Source organism: Halichoerus grypus, chromosome 1 (assembly GCF_964656455.1).
Source record: "Halichoerus grypus chromosome 1, mHalGry1.hap1.1, whole genome shotgun sequence".
NCBI classification, from domain to species: Eukaryota; Metazoa; Chordata; class Mammalia; order Carnivora; family Phocidae; genus Halichoerus; species Halichoerus grypus.
The window spans coordinates 145,412,067-145,430,402 of NC_135712.1; the positions used below are offsets into that span (position 1 = coordinate 145,412,067).

An 18,336-nucleotide genomic window follows, 5' to 3' on the forward strand; every position below is an offset into this window, starting at 1 on the left:
AACATTCCTGTGTGTTTGTGTCTTTCTCACCTTCTCTCTGCTCTGCCTATAGCTATGTGGCTTTGTTCTCAGAGAGGCTCTTTCTACTTGGTGGTTAAATGGCTCCTGGGTGTTGATCCTCGGGAAAGAATAGATGTCTTTTCCAAAAGCTTTAACAAAATTTCAGGGAGGACAGTAATTTAATCTTGTTAAATACCATGTAATACCTGTGTTCTAGGTGCTTATCAGAACTGCTAGTGATATGAATGAAAACTCAGTTGTAAGAATAAATACCTTATTAAATATTAGTTATGGTTCTCAGAAAAATAGAACCGATAGGATGTAAGTATGTAGAGAAAAAGATTTACAATAAGGAAATTTGCTCACATGACTGTAGAGGCTGAGAAGTCCCAAGAACGGCAGTCAGCAAGCTGGAGACCCAGAGAGCCCATGGTGTAGTTCTGGCTTGAGTCCAAAGGCCTGAGAACCAGGACAGCTGGTAGGGTACACACTAGTCTGAAAGCGGACAGGCTGGAAACTCAAGAAGAGCCAATGTTTCCAGTCCAAAGGCAGCCAAAGAACAATGTGTCAGCTCAAGGCAGTAGAACAGAGGAGTTCCCTTTCACTCAGCCTTTTTGTTTTACTCAGGTCTTGAACTGATTGGATGAGGCCCACCCACACTAGGCAGGGCAATCTGCTTTATGTCGTTTCCTGACTCAAATGTTAATCGCATCCAGACAGACCCAGAATCATGTTTGACCAAATAACTGTGCTTGTGTGGCCCAGTCAGTTTAACACATAAAATTAACCATCACCTCATCTATCATAAATATCCTGGCTGGATTGTTTTCTATATAAATTAATGAATTAATATAAAAGAAGTGTTATCTCTTCGCAGTGTACCTGCTTTGCTTTCTGAAGAGATGAACTTTAGTTGTAAGTATTTGTTCAGTGTCTTTTCTATGTGGAGAATTATAATACCATGGATAGAGAGGTAGTATTTCAGTTAGATTTTGAAATCTAGGTAGGGTTGCATAGAAAAGCAGTGGGTCTTCTAGGCAAGATTGGGGTAAGCAAAGGTGTGGAAGGTGCAGAGAGGTGAGCAGTAAACAGGCCAGCTTATTTCCAGTGGACATCTGCATGGGATAGTTATATGAAGTGAGCTGGGGAGAGAATGCTTTTTCTCCTAATCAGCTTATTTATTCCCTGGTACTAATTGAGTACCTCTTGCTGTAGAGGCATATTTCTAGTTTCTGGGAACATAATAATGACCAAGATAGGTACAGCCTTTATGGAACATGTACTGTCTGGTAGAGCCAAATATTTCAGACATTAATATTTTTTAACTGAAGAAATCTTGTAAGTCCTACAAATAGAAATGTTTAGCTAAGTATAAATTAAATATTGAAGCCAACTTCCTTCAACAGTGTGCCTATGTAATGTTCATAAACGTGCCACAGAACACATGTTCTTTCTGAACCGTTCTGTGTGTTTACTATCCCTTGGCTTTTGAATTTCACAATTCACCCATTTAACTTTCTGAAGCTCAGTGTTTCTCAACATTTTATGACCTTAAGACACTATTTCCTATGGCTTATCTATTACCATCTCCCAGAACTCTTTTGATCACAGTTTTGAAATACAACTCAAGGGCTTTTCCATTAAGATCAGGAACAAGAAAAAGATGCTCACCACCAAAACTTCTTTGTAACATTGCATCATGAGTATTATAACTAATGTAATAATACAAGAATATTAAACTCTAAATATTCCATTAGATGCACATTGATGCATAACAAATTATCACATACTTAGTGGTTCTTAAATCAACATCTACTTAGCTCTGTAGGTGGGAAGTCTGACACAGCGTGACCGGGTTCTCTTTTCAGGATCTTATCTGCTGAAGTCAGGTGTCTGCTGCGCTGAGTCGTTGCCTGGAGACTATGGGAGAAACCTGCTTCTGGGCTCGGTCAGGTTGTTGACAGAATTCTTTTTCTTGTAGTTTGCATTAGTTTCTTAAGGCTGAATTGCCACACCCTGACTGGCTTAAAACAACAGAGGTTTATTCTTTGACAGTTGAGGAGGTCAGAAGTTCAAAGTCAAAGTCTTGGCAGCGTTGGTTCCTTTTGGAGGCTCCGAGGGAGAAACCGTGCCTCTCTCCTGGTTTCTGAGGGCTGCCAGCAATCTTGGGTTTATAGCAGCATCCACTCCAGTCTCTGCCTCTGTCTTCATATGGCTTTCTTCCCTGAGTCTGCCTCGAGTTTGCCTCTGCTTTTCTGGTATAAGGACATCTGTCATTATGTTTAAGGCCTACCTGAATTATCTTGAGATCCTTAACCAAATCTGCAAAGCCTCTTCCAAATAACATCACATTCAGGTCCTGGGCGTTAGGACTTGGACATATCCTATGGGGCCATTATTCACTCCAGTGCACTGTTGTAGGACCAAAGTCCCTGTTTCTGTGCTGCCTTGCATTCCGTTAGGCACCCACATTTCTTCTCACGGGCCCCTCCATCTTTATGTCAGCAACAGTTGTCAAACCTCCCTCGTGCTGGCAACCTTTCTGAGTTCCTCGTCTGCCACCAGCTTGAGAAGGCTCTGCATGTTCAAGTCGGTGATGTTGGCTCTTGGTAGTCTGGGTCTTGTGATTAGAATATACTTGTGATGAAATCTTGGCTCTGCCACACTTGGTGCGTGTGCCCTCACTTCCTGCTCCTCTCCTTCCCTCCTTCAGTTTTGCCTCTTCCAAGATGGTTGGAATGCCACTACCATAACTGATTCATGAGACAAAGTTTTTTTCTGGAAAGAAAGATAACCATATATACTCAGGAAATTGCTATGATTTCCTTCAGCAGAGAGACAAGATTTGATTCGAAAGGTTCATGCAGAAGAGGCAATATTTAATGAAACTTAAGTCCAGAGTGACTTTATCAGTTAAAATTGGCACCTCTCAGAAGTCGAATATCAAAGTCATTATCAATGAACTTTTAGTATCAAAAGTCAGTATCTCCTGACTGAATGTTTTTTTCTGAGACTTGTTCCACAAGGTGAGGGCATTTCTCTTTCAGTATTTAGCCATAAATGGGACTAAATCCTTCACTCAGGAAAGACACCATTGCTTTTCTTGGGGAAGAGGGAATTTTAATATTCATACAAAGGTAGATCATGTCATTCGTACTACATTGTGTGATTGTGCATACGAGGTTTAAAGCCAGCCCACCCTCCCTCCCTCCCTCCCTTCCTTCCTTCCTTCAATAAATATATATTGAGTGACTTCCACGTGCCAGGCACTGGGGATGCTATGGTGGGTAAGATTGGATCCCTGCCCCTCAGTGCAATTACATTCTGGTGGGTAAGATAAAGCAGTAACCAAATAAATAAGATGATTGCAGTTAATTGTGAGCACTGTAAAGAAAAACAAAACATAAAACAGTGTCGGGATAGAGAATGATCGTAAGGGGAATGAGGAAGGGGTTGTTTTAGGTAGGATAGTCAGGAAAGGCTTCATGCGAGGTAGCAAGCCATGGGGAAAATCTCTATGGAATTTGCCTTTGCTAGGCTGGAAGTACTTTGCCAACATGGATTTTAGTTTTCATATTTTCTTTTAGCTTTGTGTGTTTTGAAAAGAGATCATGCTGATATAAATGTGCTTACAGTGTTTTTATGACAATATGGCATTCAGCATTTCTCTCCTGGGGAAAATGAGTATTGCCTTTCTTCTTTATAATTCTCTTGTGACCTGTGCAATCATCAGGGCCATAATGACTTTATAAATTATTAAGACTTTGTTTTTTAGAATCTCAGGGCTATATTTTTTACAAATTAGAATTGTATTTCCTCTTAGAAATTGGAATTTGTAAGTGGATTCCATTAGTGGCAATATACCGTAGAGCTCTTTATCTGGTTTTGAAATAATATCCAGTAAAAGTCATGAGTTTGACTACCTGGCTTATATGTTGGTGGCTTAATGGGCATCCAGATGGTTTTTATTGTGTCTTTGTCTCCCTTAACCACAAATATCCTATGTTAAAACAGATGTGAACTTGACCATCTCTGATGGAAATCAGAATAGACAGAGTATTTCAATTTTAGCTTTTTGTTAGATAATTTTATTTTGAAGATAAAATTTAAATCACAACTATTTTTGTAGTAGAAAGAAGCATCATAATGTTCTACTTTGTTCCTTTTACTTAATCCTTCTATGTTTTGACTGTCTACCTAAATCAGTGCATTTAGGTACAGTGATCCCTCCTGGGATACAACCTATAGGAATCTAAAGTAGGGTAATCTCAGAGTTAAAGTAGGGGTAAATATTCTTGTATCCTTCTGAATCAGGATAGTGATATTGCTCCAGTTCTTTGGGTATTATTTGGTTAACCTTGCGTGTTGCTTTATTGAAGCCTTTTTTTTTTTTTTAAGCCTTTCAGGCCTTTGTAATAAAAATTTGCTGTTGGTTTTGTTGAAGAAATCCAGAAGAGATGAGGGTTTACTATCTGAAATTGTATTTAACACTTATTTTGAAGTCACACCTACCTTTCTTTCACTTAAAAATATTAAAATATATATAAATATATATGTTTATATATGCCATTTGTCTATTTTCCCATCCACTTATGTATCCATTTAACTTCTGATGTACTTAAATATCTATGCATCCATGCAAGACAATGGAATATCATGTAGAACTCAGGTCACATAAAAATCACCAGACTGAAAAACTCTCAAGATATCAACTCTTTATTTGGTTCATACCTTTCTCAGTTCATAAAATTTTGGAGTTGACTCAAGATATCACCTAGTTCACATTTTGGACAAAACTGTACAGAAAATGCCTAAGAGTAGGTTATCTACTCCTTTCTCACAGCCATCTGGTGGGGAGGTCCTCAGCGTTCTCCAAAGGCGGGTTTCACCTTCACGCCTTTGCTGTTTGGCAGCCTTCTCTTGAGCTAACCCCCACACATCTCTTTCCTCTAAGCTCTGAGCTTTGAATCCATCTTGCATTCTGTTAGATATGCCTTTAAACACACTGCCTTCTTCACATTTTTCACTTGCTCAAAAACCTTTGCATTGTAGAAAGTAACATTCACAGTACTTATCCAGCCATTCAAGGCTCTCCACATTTTGCCTCTTGCCTACCGTTTTATGTTAATATCTGCCTGCTCTCCAATATGGTTTCTCCATTTGTGGTGAGATTTACTTAGTCTTTTCTGAAATTTCCTCCTGAGAACCTATCTTTCCTGCCAATTCCCAGACACCATACTGTGAATATCTCTGTCTATCCTAATATAAGTAGATTACTGTCTTGTAATCTACTTATCTACATTTATAAATGTACTAAAAATGATTTAAATAATTTCCAGTTACTGAATATCTAGGATTTTCCCAGTATTTCATAATTATATATACTGCTGCAAAGAGCCACTTTTTGAGCTACATCTTTGGGTACATACTATTTCTTTTTGTTGAATCTCTAGGGTTGGAATCACTATAATAAAATTATGTACCTTTTTAACGGCATTTGATAGGTTTTGGCAATTTTTTTCAGAGATGATGAAGAGTTTATATTACCAGCTTCCCTTTATGAACCTATTTTGCTGTACCCTTGTTATCTCTTGAATTCCTTTAGATATTAGTGAAGTTGGCCATTTCCCTCCATGCTTCTTGGCCATTTATATTCTTCTTAGATGGATTTTGTCCATTTTTTTTTTTTTTTGGTTGTTTATTGGTTGGCAATAGCTTTTTATATATTAAGAATATCCACTCTGTTCTACCAACATTCTGCAAATTTTTCTCTCATTTGATTTATTTATGGAGGTTTTGCCGTTGAGAAATACTACTTAAAAACTTTAAAGCTATAAATGTTTTTTTTTTTTTTAAAGATTTTATTTATTTATTTGACAGAGAGAGACATAGAGAGGGAACACAAGCAGGGGGAGTGGGGGAGGGAGAAGCAGGTCCCCCGCTGAGCAGGGAGCCCGATGTGGGGCTCAATCCCAGCACCCTGGGACCACGACCTGAGCCAAAGGTAGACGCTTAACGACTGAGCCACCCAGGTGCCCCTAAAGCTGTAAATGTTTTTTGATTCCTTTCTGATCGTCATGCTACAGAGTGCTTCACTCAAGATTATGTGAATATTTACTCATTTTAGGATTTTAATGGAAGTTAAAATTTTTTACTTAAATTCTTAATTTATTGGTGATATATTTTCATAAGATATGTCCTAACCATTCTAACCCCCTTTCTAAGATCACTCTTTCTTGTCCAATGTATGTCACCTTTCTTTCCTTAATTTATATGTATGTTCTTGATCCTACAACACTTAATAATTATTATGATTTTGTAAAGTAATTCATTTTTTCATTTAGCAGGATCTTCCTCATTGTACTTCCCTCTAAAGTTCCTTGGATATTCTGGAATCCTTCTTTCCCCTAAAATTCTCAGAGCCCACTCCATTGAGATGTAGAAATGTGAATTTGTGGCTTACTCCAAGCAGACTGGACCTCTTCAAGATATCGGCCTCCCCTTTTCCCCCAGCAGAATAGATACTTCTTTCCACTTGGCCAAATCTTTGCTCCCTTCCCCAGAGTAGCTTCTTCCAATAATGCAGAGTTATTTTGATAGCCTGTTTCCGCTTCCTGCCAGCTTACCTAATTGGGCACCAGTTTCACCAGTTTCACTTAGCAAGATAGGGAAGAGACCATCCCTTGGATCCCTGAATATGTGATTTTTAGAAGTGTTCTCTCCTTTGGGATAGATATGGATTTAGTACGAATGGCTTTTCCTGCCTGGGTTCAGCTGTTTGGGACCTGGAAAAGACCCCTTATTTGGGAGGATTCTAGACGAAGAAGAGTGGGGGCATATGTTGTGAGCGATCTTAGTCTGTATCTAGGCTCAGGGCACTTGGAGTGCTCCTCTCCAGCCCCTGTCCATCAGAATGGGCCAGCTCTTCCCTGGGTCACTGTCCTTCCAAGCCTTTTCAGTAGTCTGGACTCATCACTGTTTGTTTCCCACCAAGTCACATTCAGAGGAGTGAGAGATCCAATTACCATTAGCTCAGCTGCTTTATCTCTGTTCAGAAGACAAGCTTAATAAATCACAGCATTCTTCTGGCTAGTTCTTGCTGACTATTACAAACCTATCTTTGATGAAATGAAAGTATATTCAATATATTCAGTATTTGTATTCTAAACGTATCTATTATGAATCCTATCCTTCTTTTTCCAAGGGGAGAAAAACATAACAATATTCTTTAGGAAAATTCTCATGCATTAGGCTGGTATAGGCTTCATCTTTCCCTCCCATTTCAAGGTTAGATAACCTCAAACAACCTAAGACATTTGAATTTCAGTCAGTCAAGCTTCATCCGTGTTCTTTTTAAATGTAGATTCTACATATTCCAGTTAACTCTATTTTAAAATAGTTTGTGTTTTCTCAGTCTTCTTGGGATTGTTTATTACATTTCTAACCAGTTGCCCATATTTTCTCTTGTACTTTCCACAAGAAAACTACAGAAGATTACATGGGAAGCTTTTTTAAATTCATAGGCTTGTGGTCCTTTCCTTGGTGATTCAGCTAAGTCTGGGAATGGGGACAAGGGGGGGCCCGTCGTCCAGTGTGTTTGTGTGACTCATCAGAAGCCTCCCATCCCCACTTCAGTTGAAATTCTCTGGATGACAATTTCCACATACTGGTAGGCAGCTGCAGGGTACATCCTTCCCTTATCTGACTTAATGCCTCACTTTCAACTCAGTGCCTCAGTTTTGCTTTTCAGGATGTGTGCCCTGAAGAGCTAACTTAGCAAGTGTGGGGTGTTCAAGCCCTACATGCTACAAAGAGACTGGCCCTTGACCTTCTTCAGGGAGATAATTTCTGAGCCTCTATACTATCCTTTCTGATAAGAGAGTCTGTATACAGGGGACCTTGAGCCGTGCCAGATACTTTATGCTAACAATGTGAATTTTGGTGGGGGCCTTGGACTATAGCTTATCGGCTTGACCTCTGGAGGGGTTGGAGACTGAGCAACTAAGGTTAGCTCACAGACACATGGCCATGCCCATGTGACTGATCCCTAATGCCACTCTTGACACCAGTGCTCCAGGGAGCTTCCCTGGCTGGCAGCACATCCCGTGTGCTGTCTGCAGTGTTGCTTGGAGGCTGAGCTCTGTCCACCCACCTCCACTGGGCAAGGACAACTGGCTTCTTGCTCCTGGTCCTGCCTGGACTCTGCCCTAAGTGCCTTTCATCTACGCCGGTTTTCACTGTAACACACCATAATTGTTAGCGTAACACCTTTTCTGTGAGTCTTTCTAGCAAACCATTAAACCTGAAGGTCGTCTTGGGTGCCCCCAACTTAGGATGTAAGAGCTTTTGATTTTACAAGACTCCTCGAGAAAGGAATAATGATTTCTCTCTAATATGCTGAGTTCCTTTTTTAAAAAGAGTTCGTTATATGTTAAAAAAAAAAAGATGATAGTAGGAAGGGAAAAATGAAGGGGGGGAAATTGGAGGGGGAGACAAACCATAAGAGACTATGGACTCTGAGAAACAAACTGAGGGTTCTAGAGGGAAGGGAGGTGGAGGGATGGGTTAGCCCGGTGATGGGTGTTAAGGAGGACACGTATTGCATGGAGCACTGGGTGTTATACGCAAACAATGAATCATGGAACACTACATCAAAAACTAATGATGTAATGTATGGTGATTAACATAACATAATAAAATAAAATTAAAAAAAAGAGTTCAAACTGGATGTTAAATTTTATGAATACACTTTTATCACCTCTAAAGGTATTTCCTTCAATTTTGTTTTATTCAGATGATAAAACGTATTGTTTTCCTAAATTTGATTTTTTTCATTCCTGAAATTACTGATGCTTAGGTTGTGCTGTATTTTTTTTTAACATACCGTTCTCTTTGATTTATTAACATTTATGATTTTATTATGAATGATTGGCATTTTGACTTTTATCTTTGTCATACCTAGGCAAAACTTTTAATTGCTATAATTTAAAAATATTTTATAAGAAATCTTTCTAAAATATGGTACTTCCTGCCTCCTTGAACAGAGCACTCTACCCAATTTAACATTTTCTTGACTCACTACCCCCATTTTGAGCAATATGATGTGTAATGGGCCCTCTGGTCCCATTGAGGTATGAGCAGCTGCTGCTTCTGCATTAAATGCTCCCCAGACTTCTCTCTGGAGTTCTTGGGTTTGCTTTTTTTTTTTTTTTTCCTATGCCTTCAAGTCCCACTTCTTTCTGTAATAGTCCCTCTCTTACCTTTACTTGGCTCCTTTTTAATGGCTGTGGGATTAGAGGCTGCATAATTAAGCTTGTTATATAATGATTTCCAAAATGAGAGTAAAGAGACTCTGAGTAAGAGCCTGGGGCCCTATTCTCCAGATGAAAAACATCCGCTTCATGTCATGGATTTTTAAATATACATTTTGGGTTTGGGGAGATAGTTTACTCCCTTTTTAGTTGTTGGTTGTTCCAGAGAGTAGAGTCATAAAGTTAATTGGTTTGTTTGTTCATCTGTTCATGTGTCCATCCATTTCTCCAACTGTCTGTCCATCCCTTCACCTGACACTTATTTCTTGAACTCCTCCACAGTGCTGTAGACCAGATAGCTGAACTTGAGTAGGTAAGACGCGGTCTGCAAACCAGCGTCTGCCTCACAAATAACATGGGGGCGCAGTCTGAACTGTGTTGTGGAAATTTTCAGTTAATAAAGAACTTTTACTCATTGGGGCACCTGGGTGGCTCGGTCGTTGGGCATTTGCCTTCAGCTTGGGTCATGGCCCCACACTGGGCTCCTGCCCTCTCCCACCCCTGCTTGTGTTCCCTCTCTCGCTGTGTCTCTCTCTGTCAAATAAATAAATAAAATCTTTAAAAAAAAAAAGAACTTTTATTCATTTATTTTTTAGTTTTATTCTCTCTGGTAGTAATTTTCATTTCAGATTTTAAAGTTTTCGTAAGAAGAATACTGTGCAGAAAAGAGTTAACATAGCAGGTCTGCGACTGTTCCCCTAAGAAAGGCCGGCTTGCGGGGTGATAGGCCGGCCCTCGGCAGGCTGGCGTCTTAGAAATTGGTGCTCATAGTGTTTCCAGTCACCATTTAACTGCTGGGTGTAGTTCGGGCTGCCTGGCCTATTGTGCAGACAGCAGGGTTTACGCTGAATGTCTGCTTTCCTCCTGGGAGGGGTTTTGATTCTTGTTAGAGGTTGCTGATGTGTCCAGCCCCCAGTAAAAACCTTGGTCACTTGAGTCTCTTAGGGGCAGAAATATCCCACACATGTGTTGCATTTTTGTTGCTGGGGAAAAGATTGTTCTCTGACCTCTCATGGGAGGAGAGCATAAGGATGTGCACAGAATCCTCCAGTCTCCACCTGTGTCCTTCTCCCTTAGGATTCATCTGTATGTTCCAACCATGAAGCTCTACTGAGTATCTATCACGAGCACATCTCTGAACTTGAGGGTGCTCCTGGGGACCCTGCCACAACTGCCTAATTTTTATTGGTCTCTTACTATGCATGCAGCCCAATACTAATCCTTTTACTGGATTGTCTCATTGAATCTTCCCCCAAAGAGATCTCTGTGAGGCAGGTCAGTGTCCTCACCCCCTGCTGCCAAGTGAAGCTCTTGGAAGTTCCATGAGGTTAAGTGTCCTGTGCAGGTCCTATAGCTCATACGTTTATCTCGGTGTCTTTATGTTTGCACCTTATGGTGTATTGCTTCCGTTGTTCAGAGGAGAGGTTAAGCGAAGAAAACCACTGAGTCCTTTTTTCATCACTTTATCATCGCAGGTATGAGCACATCCTCACAGAGCCAGGCCCAGTCCCAGCATACGCTCTGAAACTGCTAGTAGCCATGACGGAACACAACCCGGCTTTCACCAGGTACTGTAACTCCAGCTTTGTTTTTCTTGTTTTTCATCTATAGAATGAATTTCATATGTTCTAAAAACGTTAAAGATGATGAGATTCTGAAAGATTAACAATTGAGTTACCGAAGTGGTCATTTCTCAAGTTTGAGGGTTTATGGTATCTCACGTTTATGCGGTTTTGGTCTCATTCTCATATTTTTATCCCTTATTGGATTTGGATACTCTGGAATTCATGATGCTTTAAAATTATAAATTCTTGGGGCACCTGGGTGGCCTTCGGCTCAGGTCATGATCGCAGGGTCCTGGGATCGAGTCCTGCATCAGGCTCCCTGCTCGGTGGGGAGCCTGTTTCTTCCTCTGCCTGCCACTCCCCCTGCTTGTGCCCCCCCCCTCTGTCAAATAAATAAATAAAATCTTTAAAAAAATTATAAATTCTTTAAAGAGAAAAAACTAACACACATTTTAAAAAATGTCAATTGGTGCTTCCTATTGTACTGAGCAGTTGTTTATTAAATCTGTCTGGTATTTATAGACTCTTATTTTCTACCATTTTGTTAAATTGACATACTTTTATTCAGCAAGGGAGAGCTTTTGCCTCTTTGGAAGGTACTACGTGTGATGAGGCCGAATATTTTAGAGCTAGTTTCTAGGAGACTGGCACCTGCTTTCAGTCTGGCACGGGAGAGTTTGTCGGAGAGAGCCCAGCTCCGTAGAAGGGGCGGAGAAGAGGAGGCCCTCCTTGCTCTCAGTCAAGACAGCTAGTTGTAGTTGTTAGGTGATGGCCGAGGACCTCTGGCTTGGGACACCTCTACGGTTGGTCTTTAGGAAAGAACAAAGTCACGCAGCCCCAACCACCTTGTTTTCATCTGCTCCGTTGTTCTGCCACAGAAGGTACTGCGTAGTGATGAGCCACCATCAGTGTTAGGAGTGAACAGGAAGGTCTGTTTGTAGACTCTCCATATTGGGTGAAAGGCTGAACTGCAACCTTTCTGGTGGCTGGGCCAGGGCACGGAGGTGTGCCATGACTGAGTCCCTGGGGTGCCAAGGTGCTCTCGGGCTTTGGGTCATCTGCAAGGCTGAGGCTGAATGTAGATTTCAGGCCTGTTTCCAGGCTGTGAGCAGCCTCATTCATTTCCAGAGAGTGACATATAAATACTACTTTGTACTCTCAATGTCATGTTGCAAAAGAATTTGGGGAGCATGTACCCTTGCCAATTCTAAATCCTGTGTCTCTATAGCCTTTTAAAAGTCTGACCAATGAGACTTCCAAAATCATCACTCAAAGGTACTTTTCTCTATTCCTACAGAAGAAATTTCATTATAAAGAGTGTATCTGTATTAGAAGTCAAATATAAATTCATATAGTTACTTCTTTCCTGGAGTTTTAATACCAGGTACTAATACTGTATACTAATTGTATCCTTTCATTAGATGGGGCAGGTTGCATTTACTTTTTTAATGTCAACTCTTGCTCACTCATGTGGCATGATTTCTAAGCTCCTTCCTCTTTTTGCCAACTCTCTATGAAATTCATCTGAATTTCCTCACCTTGCAGGGAAGAACCTAGTGAAGTTCATGACTTATATATAATCTTTTTATTTTAAAAATGAGTAAGCTTGGAAGACACTTTATTCTTTTTTTTTTTTTACCTTTACAAGCAGAATTCAATGAACAAATTTTTAAAAGATTTATTTTTTCATGAGAGACAGAGAGAGAGAGAGGCAGAGGGAGAGGGAGAAGAAGGCTCCCCACAGAGCAGGGGTCCCAGAATCTCAGGATCATGACCTGTGCTGAAGGCAGATGCTTAACCTACTGAGCCACCCAGGCGTCCCCTCAATGAACTAATTTTGATAAATGTTTTTCTTCGCTTTGACAAGTAACATCTGAATATATTGTATGTGTATTACAATCCAGCAGTAAAATCTAGAGGTTCCCTCAGCTTCCTCGTTTCCCTCCCACACTGCCATACACAGGTCTCTCTCCCAGGAATAATAGTTGTTGTTTTGGTGTGTGTCTGTCCTGAATCTTTTCTGGCTGTTAAAAGTCAGTATGCATATCAGAAATAAATGGCATTGCTTTCTGGTTGTCGATTTTAAAAAAAATCATAGATAGTACCCAATAATACATAGATGTATGTATTTTTCTGAAATTTGCCTTTTTATTTATCAAAATTATTGGGAGATTTTTTATATCAGTATTTATTCATACTCTTGGTGATACCTTTGCTCATGGATGGAAATGAGATTTCATTTTGCATTTACTTACCTACTGACAATGTTGAACCTCTTAATGTTTATTTACTATATTTAATTGTAAAAGGTGCATAGCCTTCAGTTTCAGTTCTTCTTTGAAATATCTCCTGTAGAGAAAAACTCCTATATATACAAAGATTTCCACTCAGGCAAATAATTTTTAAAATGAGAAAAATAATTTTTAAATTATAATATAGCCATAATATACAACACCGTGTAACAGATTAAATGGGCAAGATAAATTTGAATACAGAGATATCCAAATAATTTTGTTACCTGAAACTACTTATGACCCTCCCATTTAAATACCACCTTTGCTGTATATAAGGTCTCTTTCTGGATTCACTCTTCTGTTTGTTTGCTTTTCTTTCTTTCCTTTTTTTAAAATTTATTTGAGAGAGAGTATGCGTGCAAGAGAGCACAAGCAGGGGGAGGGGCAGAGGGAGAGGGAGAAGCAGGCTATCTGCTGAACAGGGAGCCGGATGTGGGACTTGATCCCAGGACCTTGGGATCATGACCTGAGACGAAGGCAGAAGCTTAACTGACCGAGCCACCCAGGTACCCTGTTTGTTTGCTTTTCTTATGGAAAAGGCAAACAGTTTTGACTGAGGCTCCAGAGGTGAAGGGCAAAGCATTAAAAACCTATTGCCATCCACCCCACCTTCTCCCCACCCCACACCTTGAAAGGGAGGTCCTAGGCCCACAGGCTGTAGCACAACCTGTGTGCAACTTGCAAGGTCTATTCACACACCTTGACGGGAGGGATGGGGAAGGGAAAGTAATTAGACTTTGAAGTTTGTTTTTATTTCCCTAACTGGAGTTGTAAAAAAGTGTAACATTTTGGAATTGGCAATAGATTTCCATTGGGGGGGAAATATATATATATGGACAGATAGATATAGAGATATAAAGATACATATACATATATATATAAACAGATACAGATATGAAGATATGAAGATTTATATATAATATAGATAGATATATCAAAAGATAGATCCTGAGAAGTCTTGTTCCTTTCTCTACCCATTCTGTTCTTCCTTCAGCTTCCCATTATCATAAATGGCTTACCACTTTTATGTTGTGTCCTAATGCAAGCTAATGTGAATATGTATTTTCTCGTTTCTCCCTTTTACACACAAGTAGCATATTATGTATGTTTCTCTGCCCCTTGATTTTTTTTTTTCATTTAACAGTGTATTCCCAACATTTGTTTCTGTAGCAATATATAGAGAGCTTTCCTGTTAGGTTTTATAGTTACAGAATCTTCCATTGTATGGATGATGTATCATAGTTTATCTAATTAGTGTCCAGTGGATAAACTTGAGTTCTAATCTTGCAATATTGCAATGAATAATCTTCTATATCATCTTGTATGTATGCTTGTACATCTTATGGGATACATTCCTAAAGTTGGTGTTAAGGTATCAAAGGATAAATGCATTTGAAAAACCTTTTTAAAGGTATGGCCAAATTGTCCTTCATGGGGATTTTACCATTTTCCATCTCCAAGGGACATGTTTGAGGATGCCTGTTTCCCTGCAGCTTTGCCATCAGAATGTGTCATTAAACTGGAATTTTTCCAGTGTGATGAGATAGGTTATTTCAGAGTAGTTTTAATTCACATTTCTCTCATCGTGAGTGTGGTTGAATATCTCTATTGTTGGGGCATTTGTATTTTTTTGCTCATGCTCTTTGCCAACAGTTTCTTTGTCTTGGCAGTGCCCCTCCTCAAACTGAATCACCTCCTGCCTGGCTTTCCATTGCACACGGACACCGTAGTCTGCTAATCCATTTTACTTTGAACAACTTTCCAATTTTTTGCTGTCTTGAATAGTTTGGCCAATGAGTTTTCCTTTGCATGTTCCTTGGTGAATCTATGCACATGTCGCCATTGGGCACCCATGCTGGAGTGGAAGTACGAGCTCACAGAGCTGGTGCTTCCCCAGATTGAGTAGATACTGCCAAGCTGTTTTCCAGATTCATTGTACCAATTTGCATTCCTGCTGCCATTGTGTGGTTGTCATATAAGCTTTAAAAAAATTTATTTTAAGTCTGGTTTATTGAGGGACAATTTACATAGACTAGATCTCACTTATTTTGGCTATACAGTTTTCTGAGTTTTGAGAAACATGTACAATTGTGCACCACCACCTCTATCAAGACAGAATATTTCCATCACTCCAAAATGTTCTCTCATGCCCCTTTGAATATTGCTTATACAGACTGTTTGCTTGGAGAATAATACGACCAGATTGATTTTATATTTCATTTTAATTTTTAAAATTTATTTTTTAAGGGGTGCCTGGGTGGCTCAGTTGGTTAAGCGTCTGACTCTTGGTTTCAGTTCAGGTCATGATCTCAGGGTTGTGAGATCCTCCATCGGGCTCCTTGCTGGGTGTGGAGCCTGCTTAAGATTCTCTCTCTCCTTCTGCGCATCCCCCCACTTGCATGTGCGCATGCACACGTGCTCTCTCTTCCTCATATAAATAAATCTTTCTAAAAAAGAGAAAAAGATGATTTTTTAAGAGTTAATACATAACACAATACAAATTTCAGTATTTGAAAGAGTATACAGAGAAAAGCATATTTTTACCCAAAGAGAAAGCCACTCTTCTCAGTGTGTGTGTGCGTGTGTGTGCGTGTGTGTGTGTGTGTGTGTGTGTGTTGTTTTTCATACAGATGGTAGTATGCTATATGCACCGTTCTGCACTTCTTTTTAAAAATACATACCACAGCTTTATTGGGATATAATTCACATACCATCTGTACTTCTTTTTAACAGATGCATAGGCATTGCATTTTATGAATACTCCATATTTATTTAACAAGTTCCCTTTTGGTGAACATTTATGTTTTTCTAAACTTTTGGTATTATAAAACAAAGCTAAATTAATGACATAGGCCATTCATCCCATGTGTGAATATATATGTGTAGGATAAGTAATGAAAAGTGGAATTACTTCATCAAAGGGTACATAAGCCAGCGATTCCCAAACTTATCTGTACATTAGTGTCATCTGGGGAATCTTTTAAAAAGTCCGAAGACTAGCCACACCCCAGCCCAACTAAATAAAAATCTCCAGGCACCAGTAATTGTTGACTCTCGCCAGGTGATTACAATGTGCAGGCGAGCTTGGGAAGGACTGGTCTAAGCATTTGTATTTTGACAAACATTTCCCAGTTGCCCCCCATCTAGGCTGGGCAGTTTATTCTCCACCAGCAGTGTATGAGAGTGCCTATGTGTGCCAGACCTTTACCGCATTTGTGTGTATATGTGTTTGACCTTTGCCATTGGGATAGGTGAATATTCCCTCTTTGTTACTAATTTCTAGTTTTCTTGCTTTGTGATCAGATCATATTTTTGTTTTTGCTAATTTTTATTGGATTTTATTTGTGGTATAATAGGTCAGTTTTTGTGAATGTCTTATGTTTAGTTGCTTACTGTAACTAAAACAAAGTTAGGTCTAACCCTGAAAAGAGTGTCATCCGTCCCTAACTTTGGCCCGTGTCTTAAAATGGTAACTCATTAACCTAGGAGATTGTCCCCAGTCACTTGGTAGCAGTGACTTTTAGGCAAAATGCCTAAAGTGTATATCAAGGGTAGAATGCCTTAATTTTTATGTACAGATAGATTTCTAGTAATATAAAATAAACATGAATGATTTATTATAAATTTAGCTTATTTATTGGCTCCATCTGCATCACATTCTTTGAAGTATAGTCATTTTATCTTGTATATATAATTGACCCTTGAACAATGCAGGGGTTAGAGGCATGGTCAAAACTCCCCCACAACTTAAGGACTAGTAGCCTAGTATTAACTGGAGGCTTTACTGATAACATAAACAGCCAATCAACACATATTTTTTATGTTATATGTATTACATACATACATAAAGTAAGCTAGAGAAAAGAAAATGTTATTAAGAAAATCATAAGAAGAGATGACATTTATAATACTGTACTGTATTTATAAAAAAAAAAATCCATGTATAAGCGGACCCATGCAGTTCAAACCAGTACTGTTCAAGGGTCAACTGCATTTAGAGTTTAAAGTACCAAATAATAACCACTAGAATATTAAATCATCCTATGCCAAGTGCAACATTATTTCATTGTGTTTATTCTTATTTTAGAGGATTCTTAGTGGATAAAGAAATCTTCAAAACCTTAGAGTACAATTATGAATTTATTATTCCTTCAAATAAGAGACAAGAGCGTGATCAAATCTGCATTGTATCTGACTGGGATTTTTTTTTTTTTTTTTAAACACCTCTGCCCTGGTAAATCTAGTTTCTGACTGGGTTTATAGCAGAAAGGTAAATTGTTTACCACATTGGTCCAACATTACTATCAGAAGGGATGTGTTAACTCCTCTGAGCTCTGCCCTTTTCGCTCTCCTTAATTTTACAGTAGGTTGCACTGAACCATTGTTCTCAGGGAGAGCGCTACCCCAGGAGCTCGTTTCCATTAAGAGCTAATTAGCTTTCAGCAAATCTTCCTTAGCAAACAAATTGAATTTTAACTTCTTGAGTTCTTTTGGAGCAAAATTTACTTCTTACCTTGAATTGCAAAAGGTTGTCTATGCTCTGTATCTAAGGATTATCATTTTAGTTTGCTCAAAAAATGTTAGAGCTGTTTGTTTTATGGCAAGGTTCACAGAAATGCCTTTTGAAGAATAAAATTTTAGTGATCTCTTAAATGAAATTCATGGTGAATCCACAGTATAGCCTTCAGTGAAAAATACTTTTGCCTTTACAGTCACCAGGCTTCAGCTGACTTCCTTCATTGGTTTTTGGTTCATTCGTTCGTTCATTCATTCAACTAATCAGCAACTACTGAATGATACAAGGATAAGAGACAGTTAAAGTTCTTCCCCTCAAGGTGCTGAGGACTTAGTGGAGGAGACATTTATCAATAGGGTCCTATAAACCAGTGTAATAATTTCAAAGGTACAGTCATGTCTAGAAGGTTATGGGAGCAACTAAAGGAATTTAACTCAAGTAGTTGTATGATTTTGGCCAAGTTTTTTTTTTAACTTGTTTGTACCTAAGTTCCCTCATCTGGAAAATGGGGGTAATATTAGCGTCTGGTCTACAGAAAATGCTGTGTAAATGTTCCCCTTCTTCCTCCCGCCCCTTCTCCTTACTTCTCCTTTTCGTATGATTAGAGGAAGGATTAGCAAAGGAAGTATTCCTAGAAGAGGTATCCCCTT

General features: G+C 39.2%; 1 protein-coding gene across 4 annotated transcripts in view; it reads left to right on the forward strand.

The window, feature by feature from the left end:
- ULK4 (unc-51 like kinase 4) overlaps positions 1-18,336 on the forward strand; it is a 594,792-nt gene that overhangs the window by 234,893 nt on the left and 341,563 nt on the right. For all 4 annotated transcript variants that reach the window (XM_078073211.1, XM_036080328.2, XM_078073222.1 and 1 more), the window contains one exon: positions 10,787-10,879. In XM_078073211.1, coding sequence (XP_077929337.1) covers positions 10,787-10,879 — 93 coding nt within the window. The remainder of the gene's footprint in view (positions 1-10,786; positions 10,880-18,336) is intronic.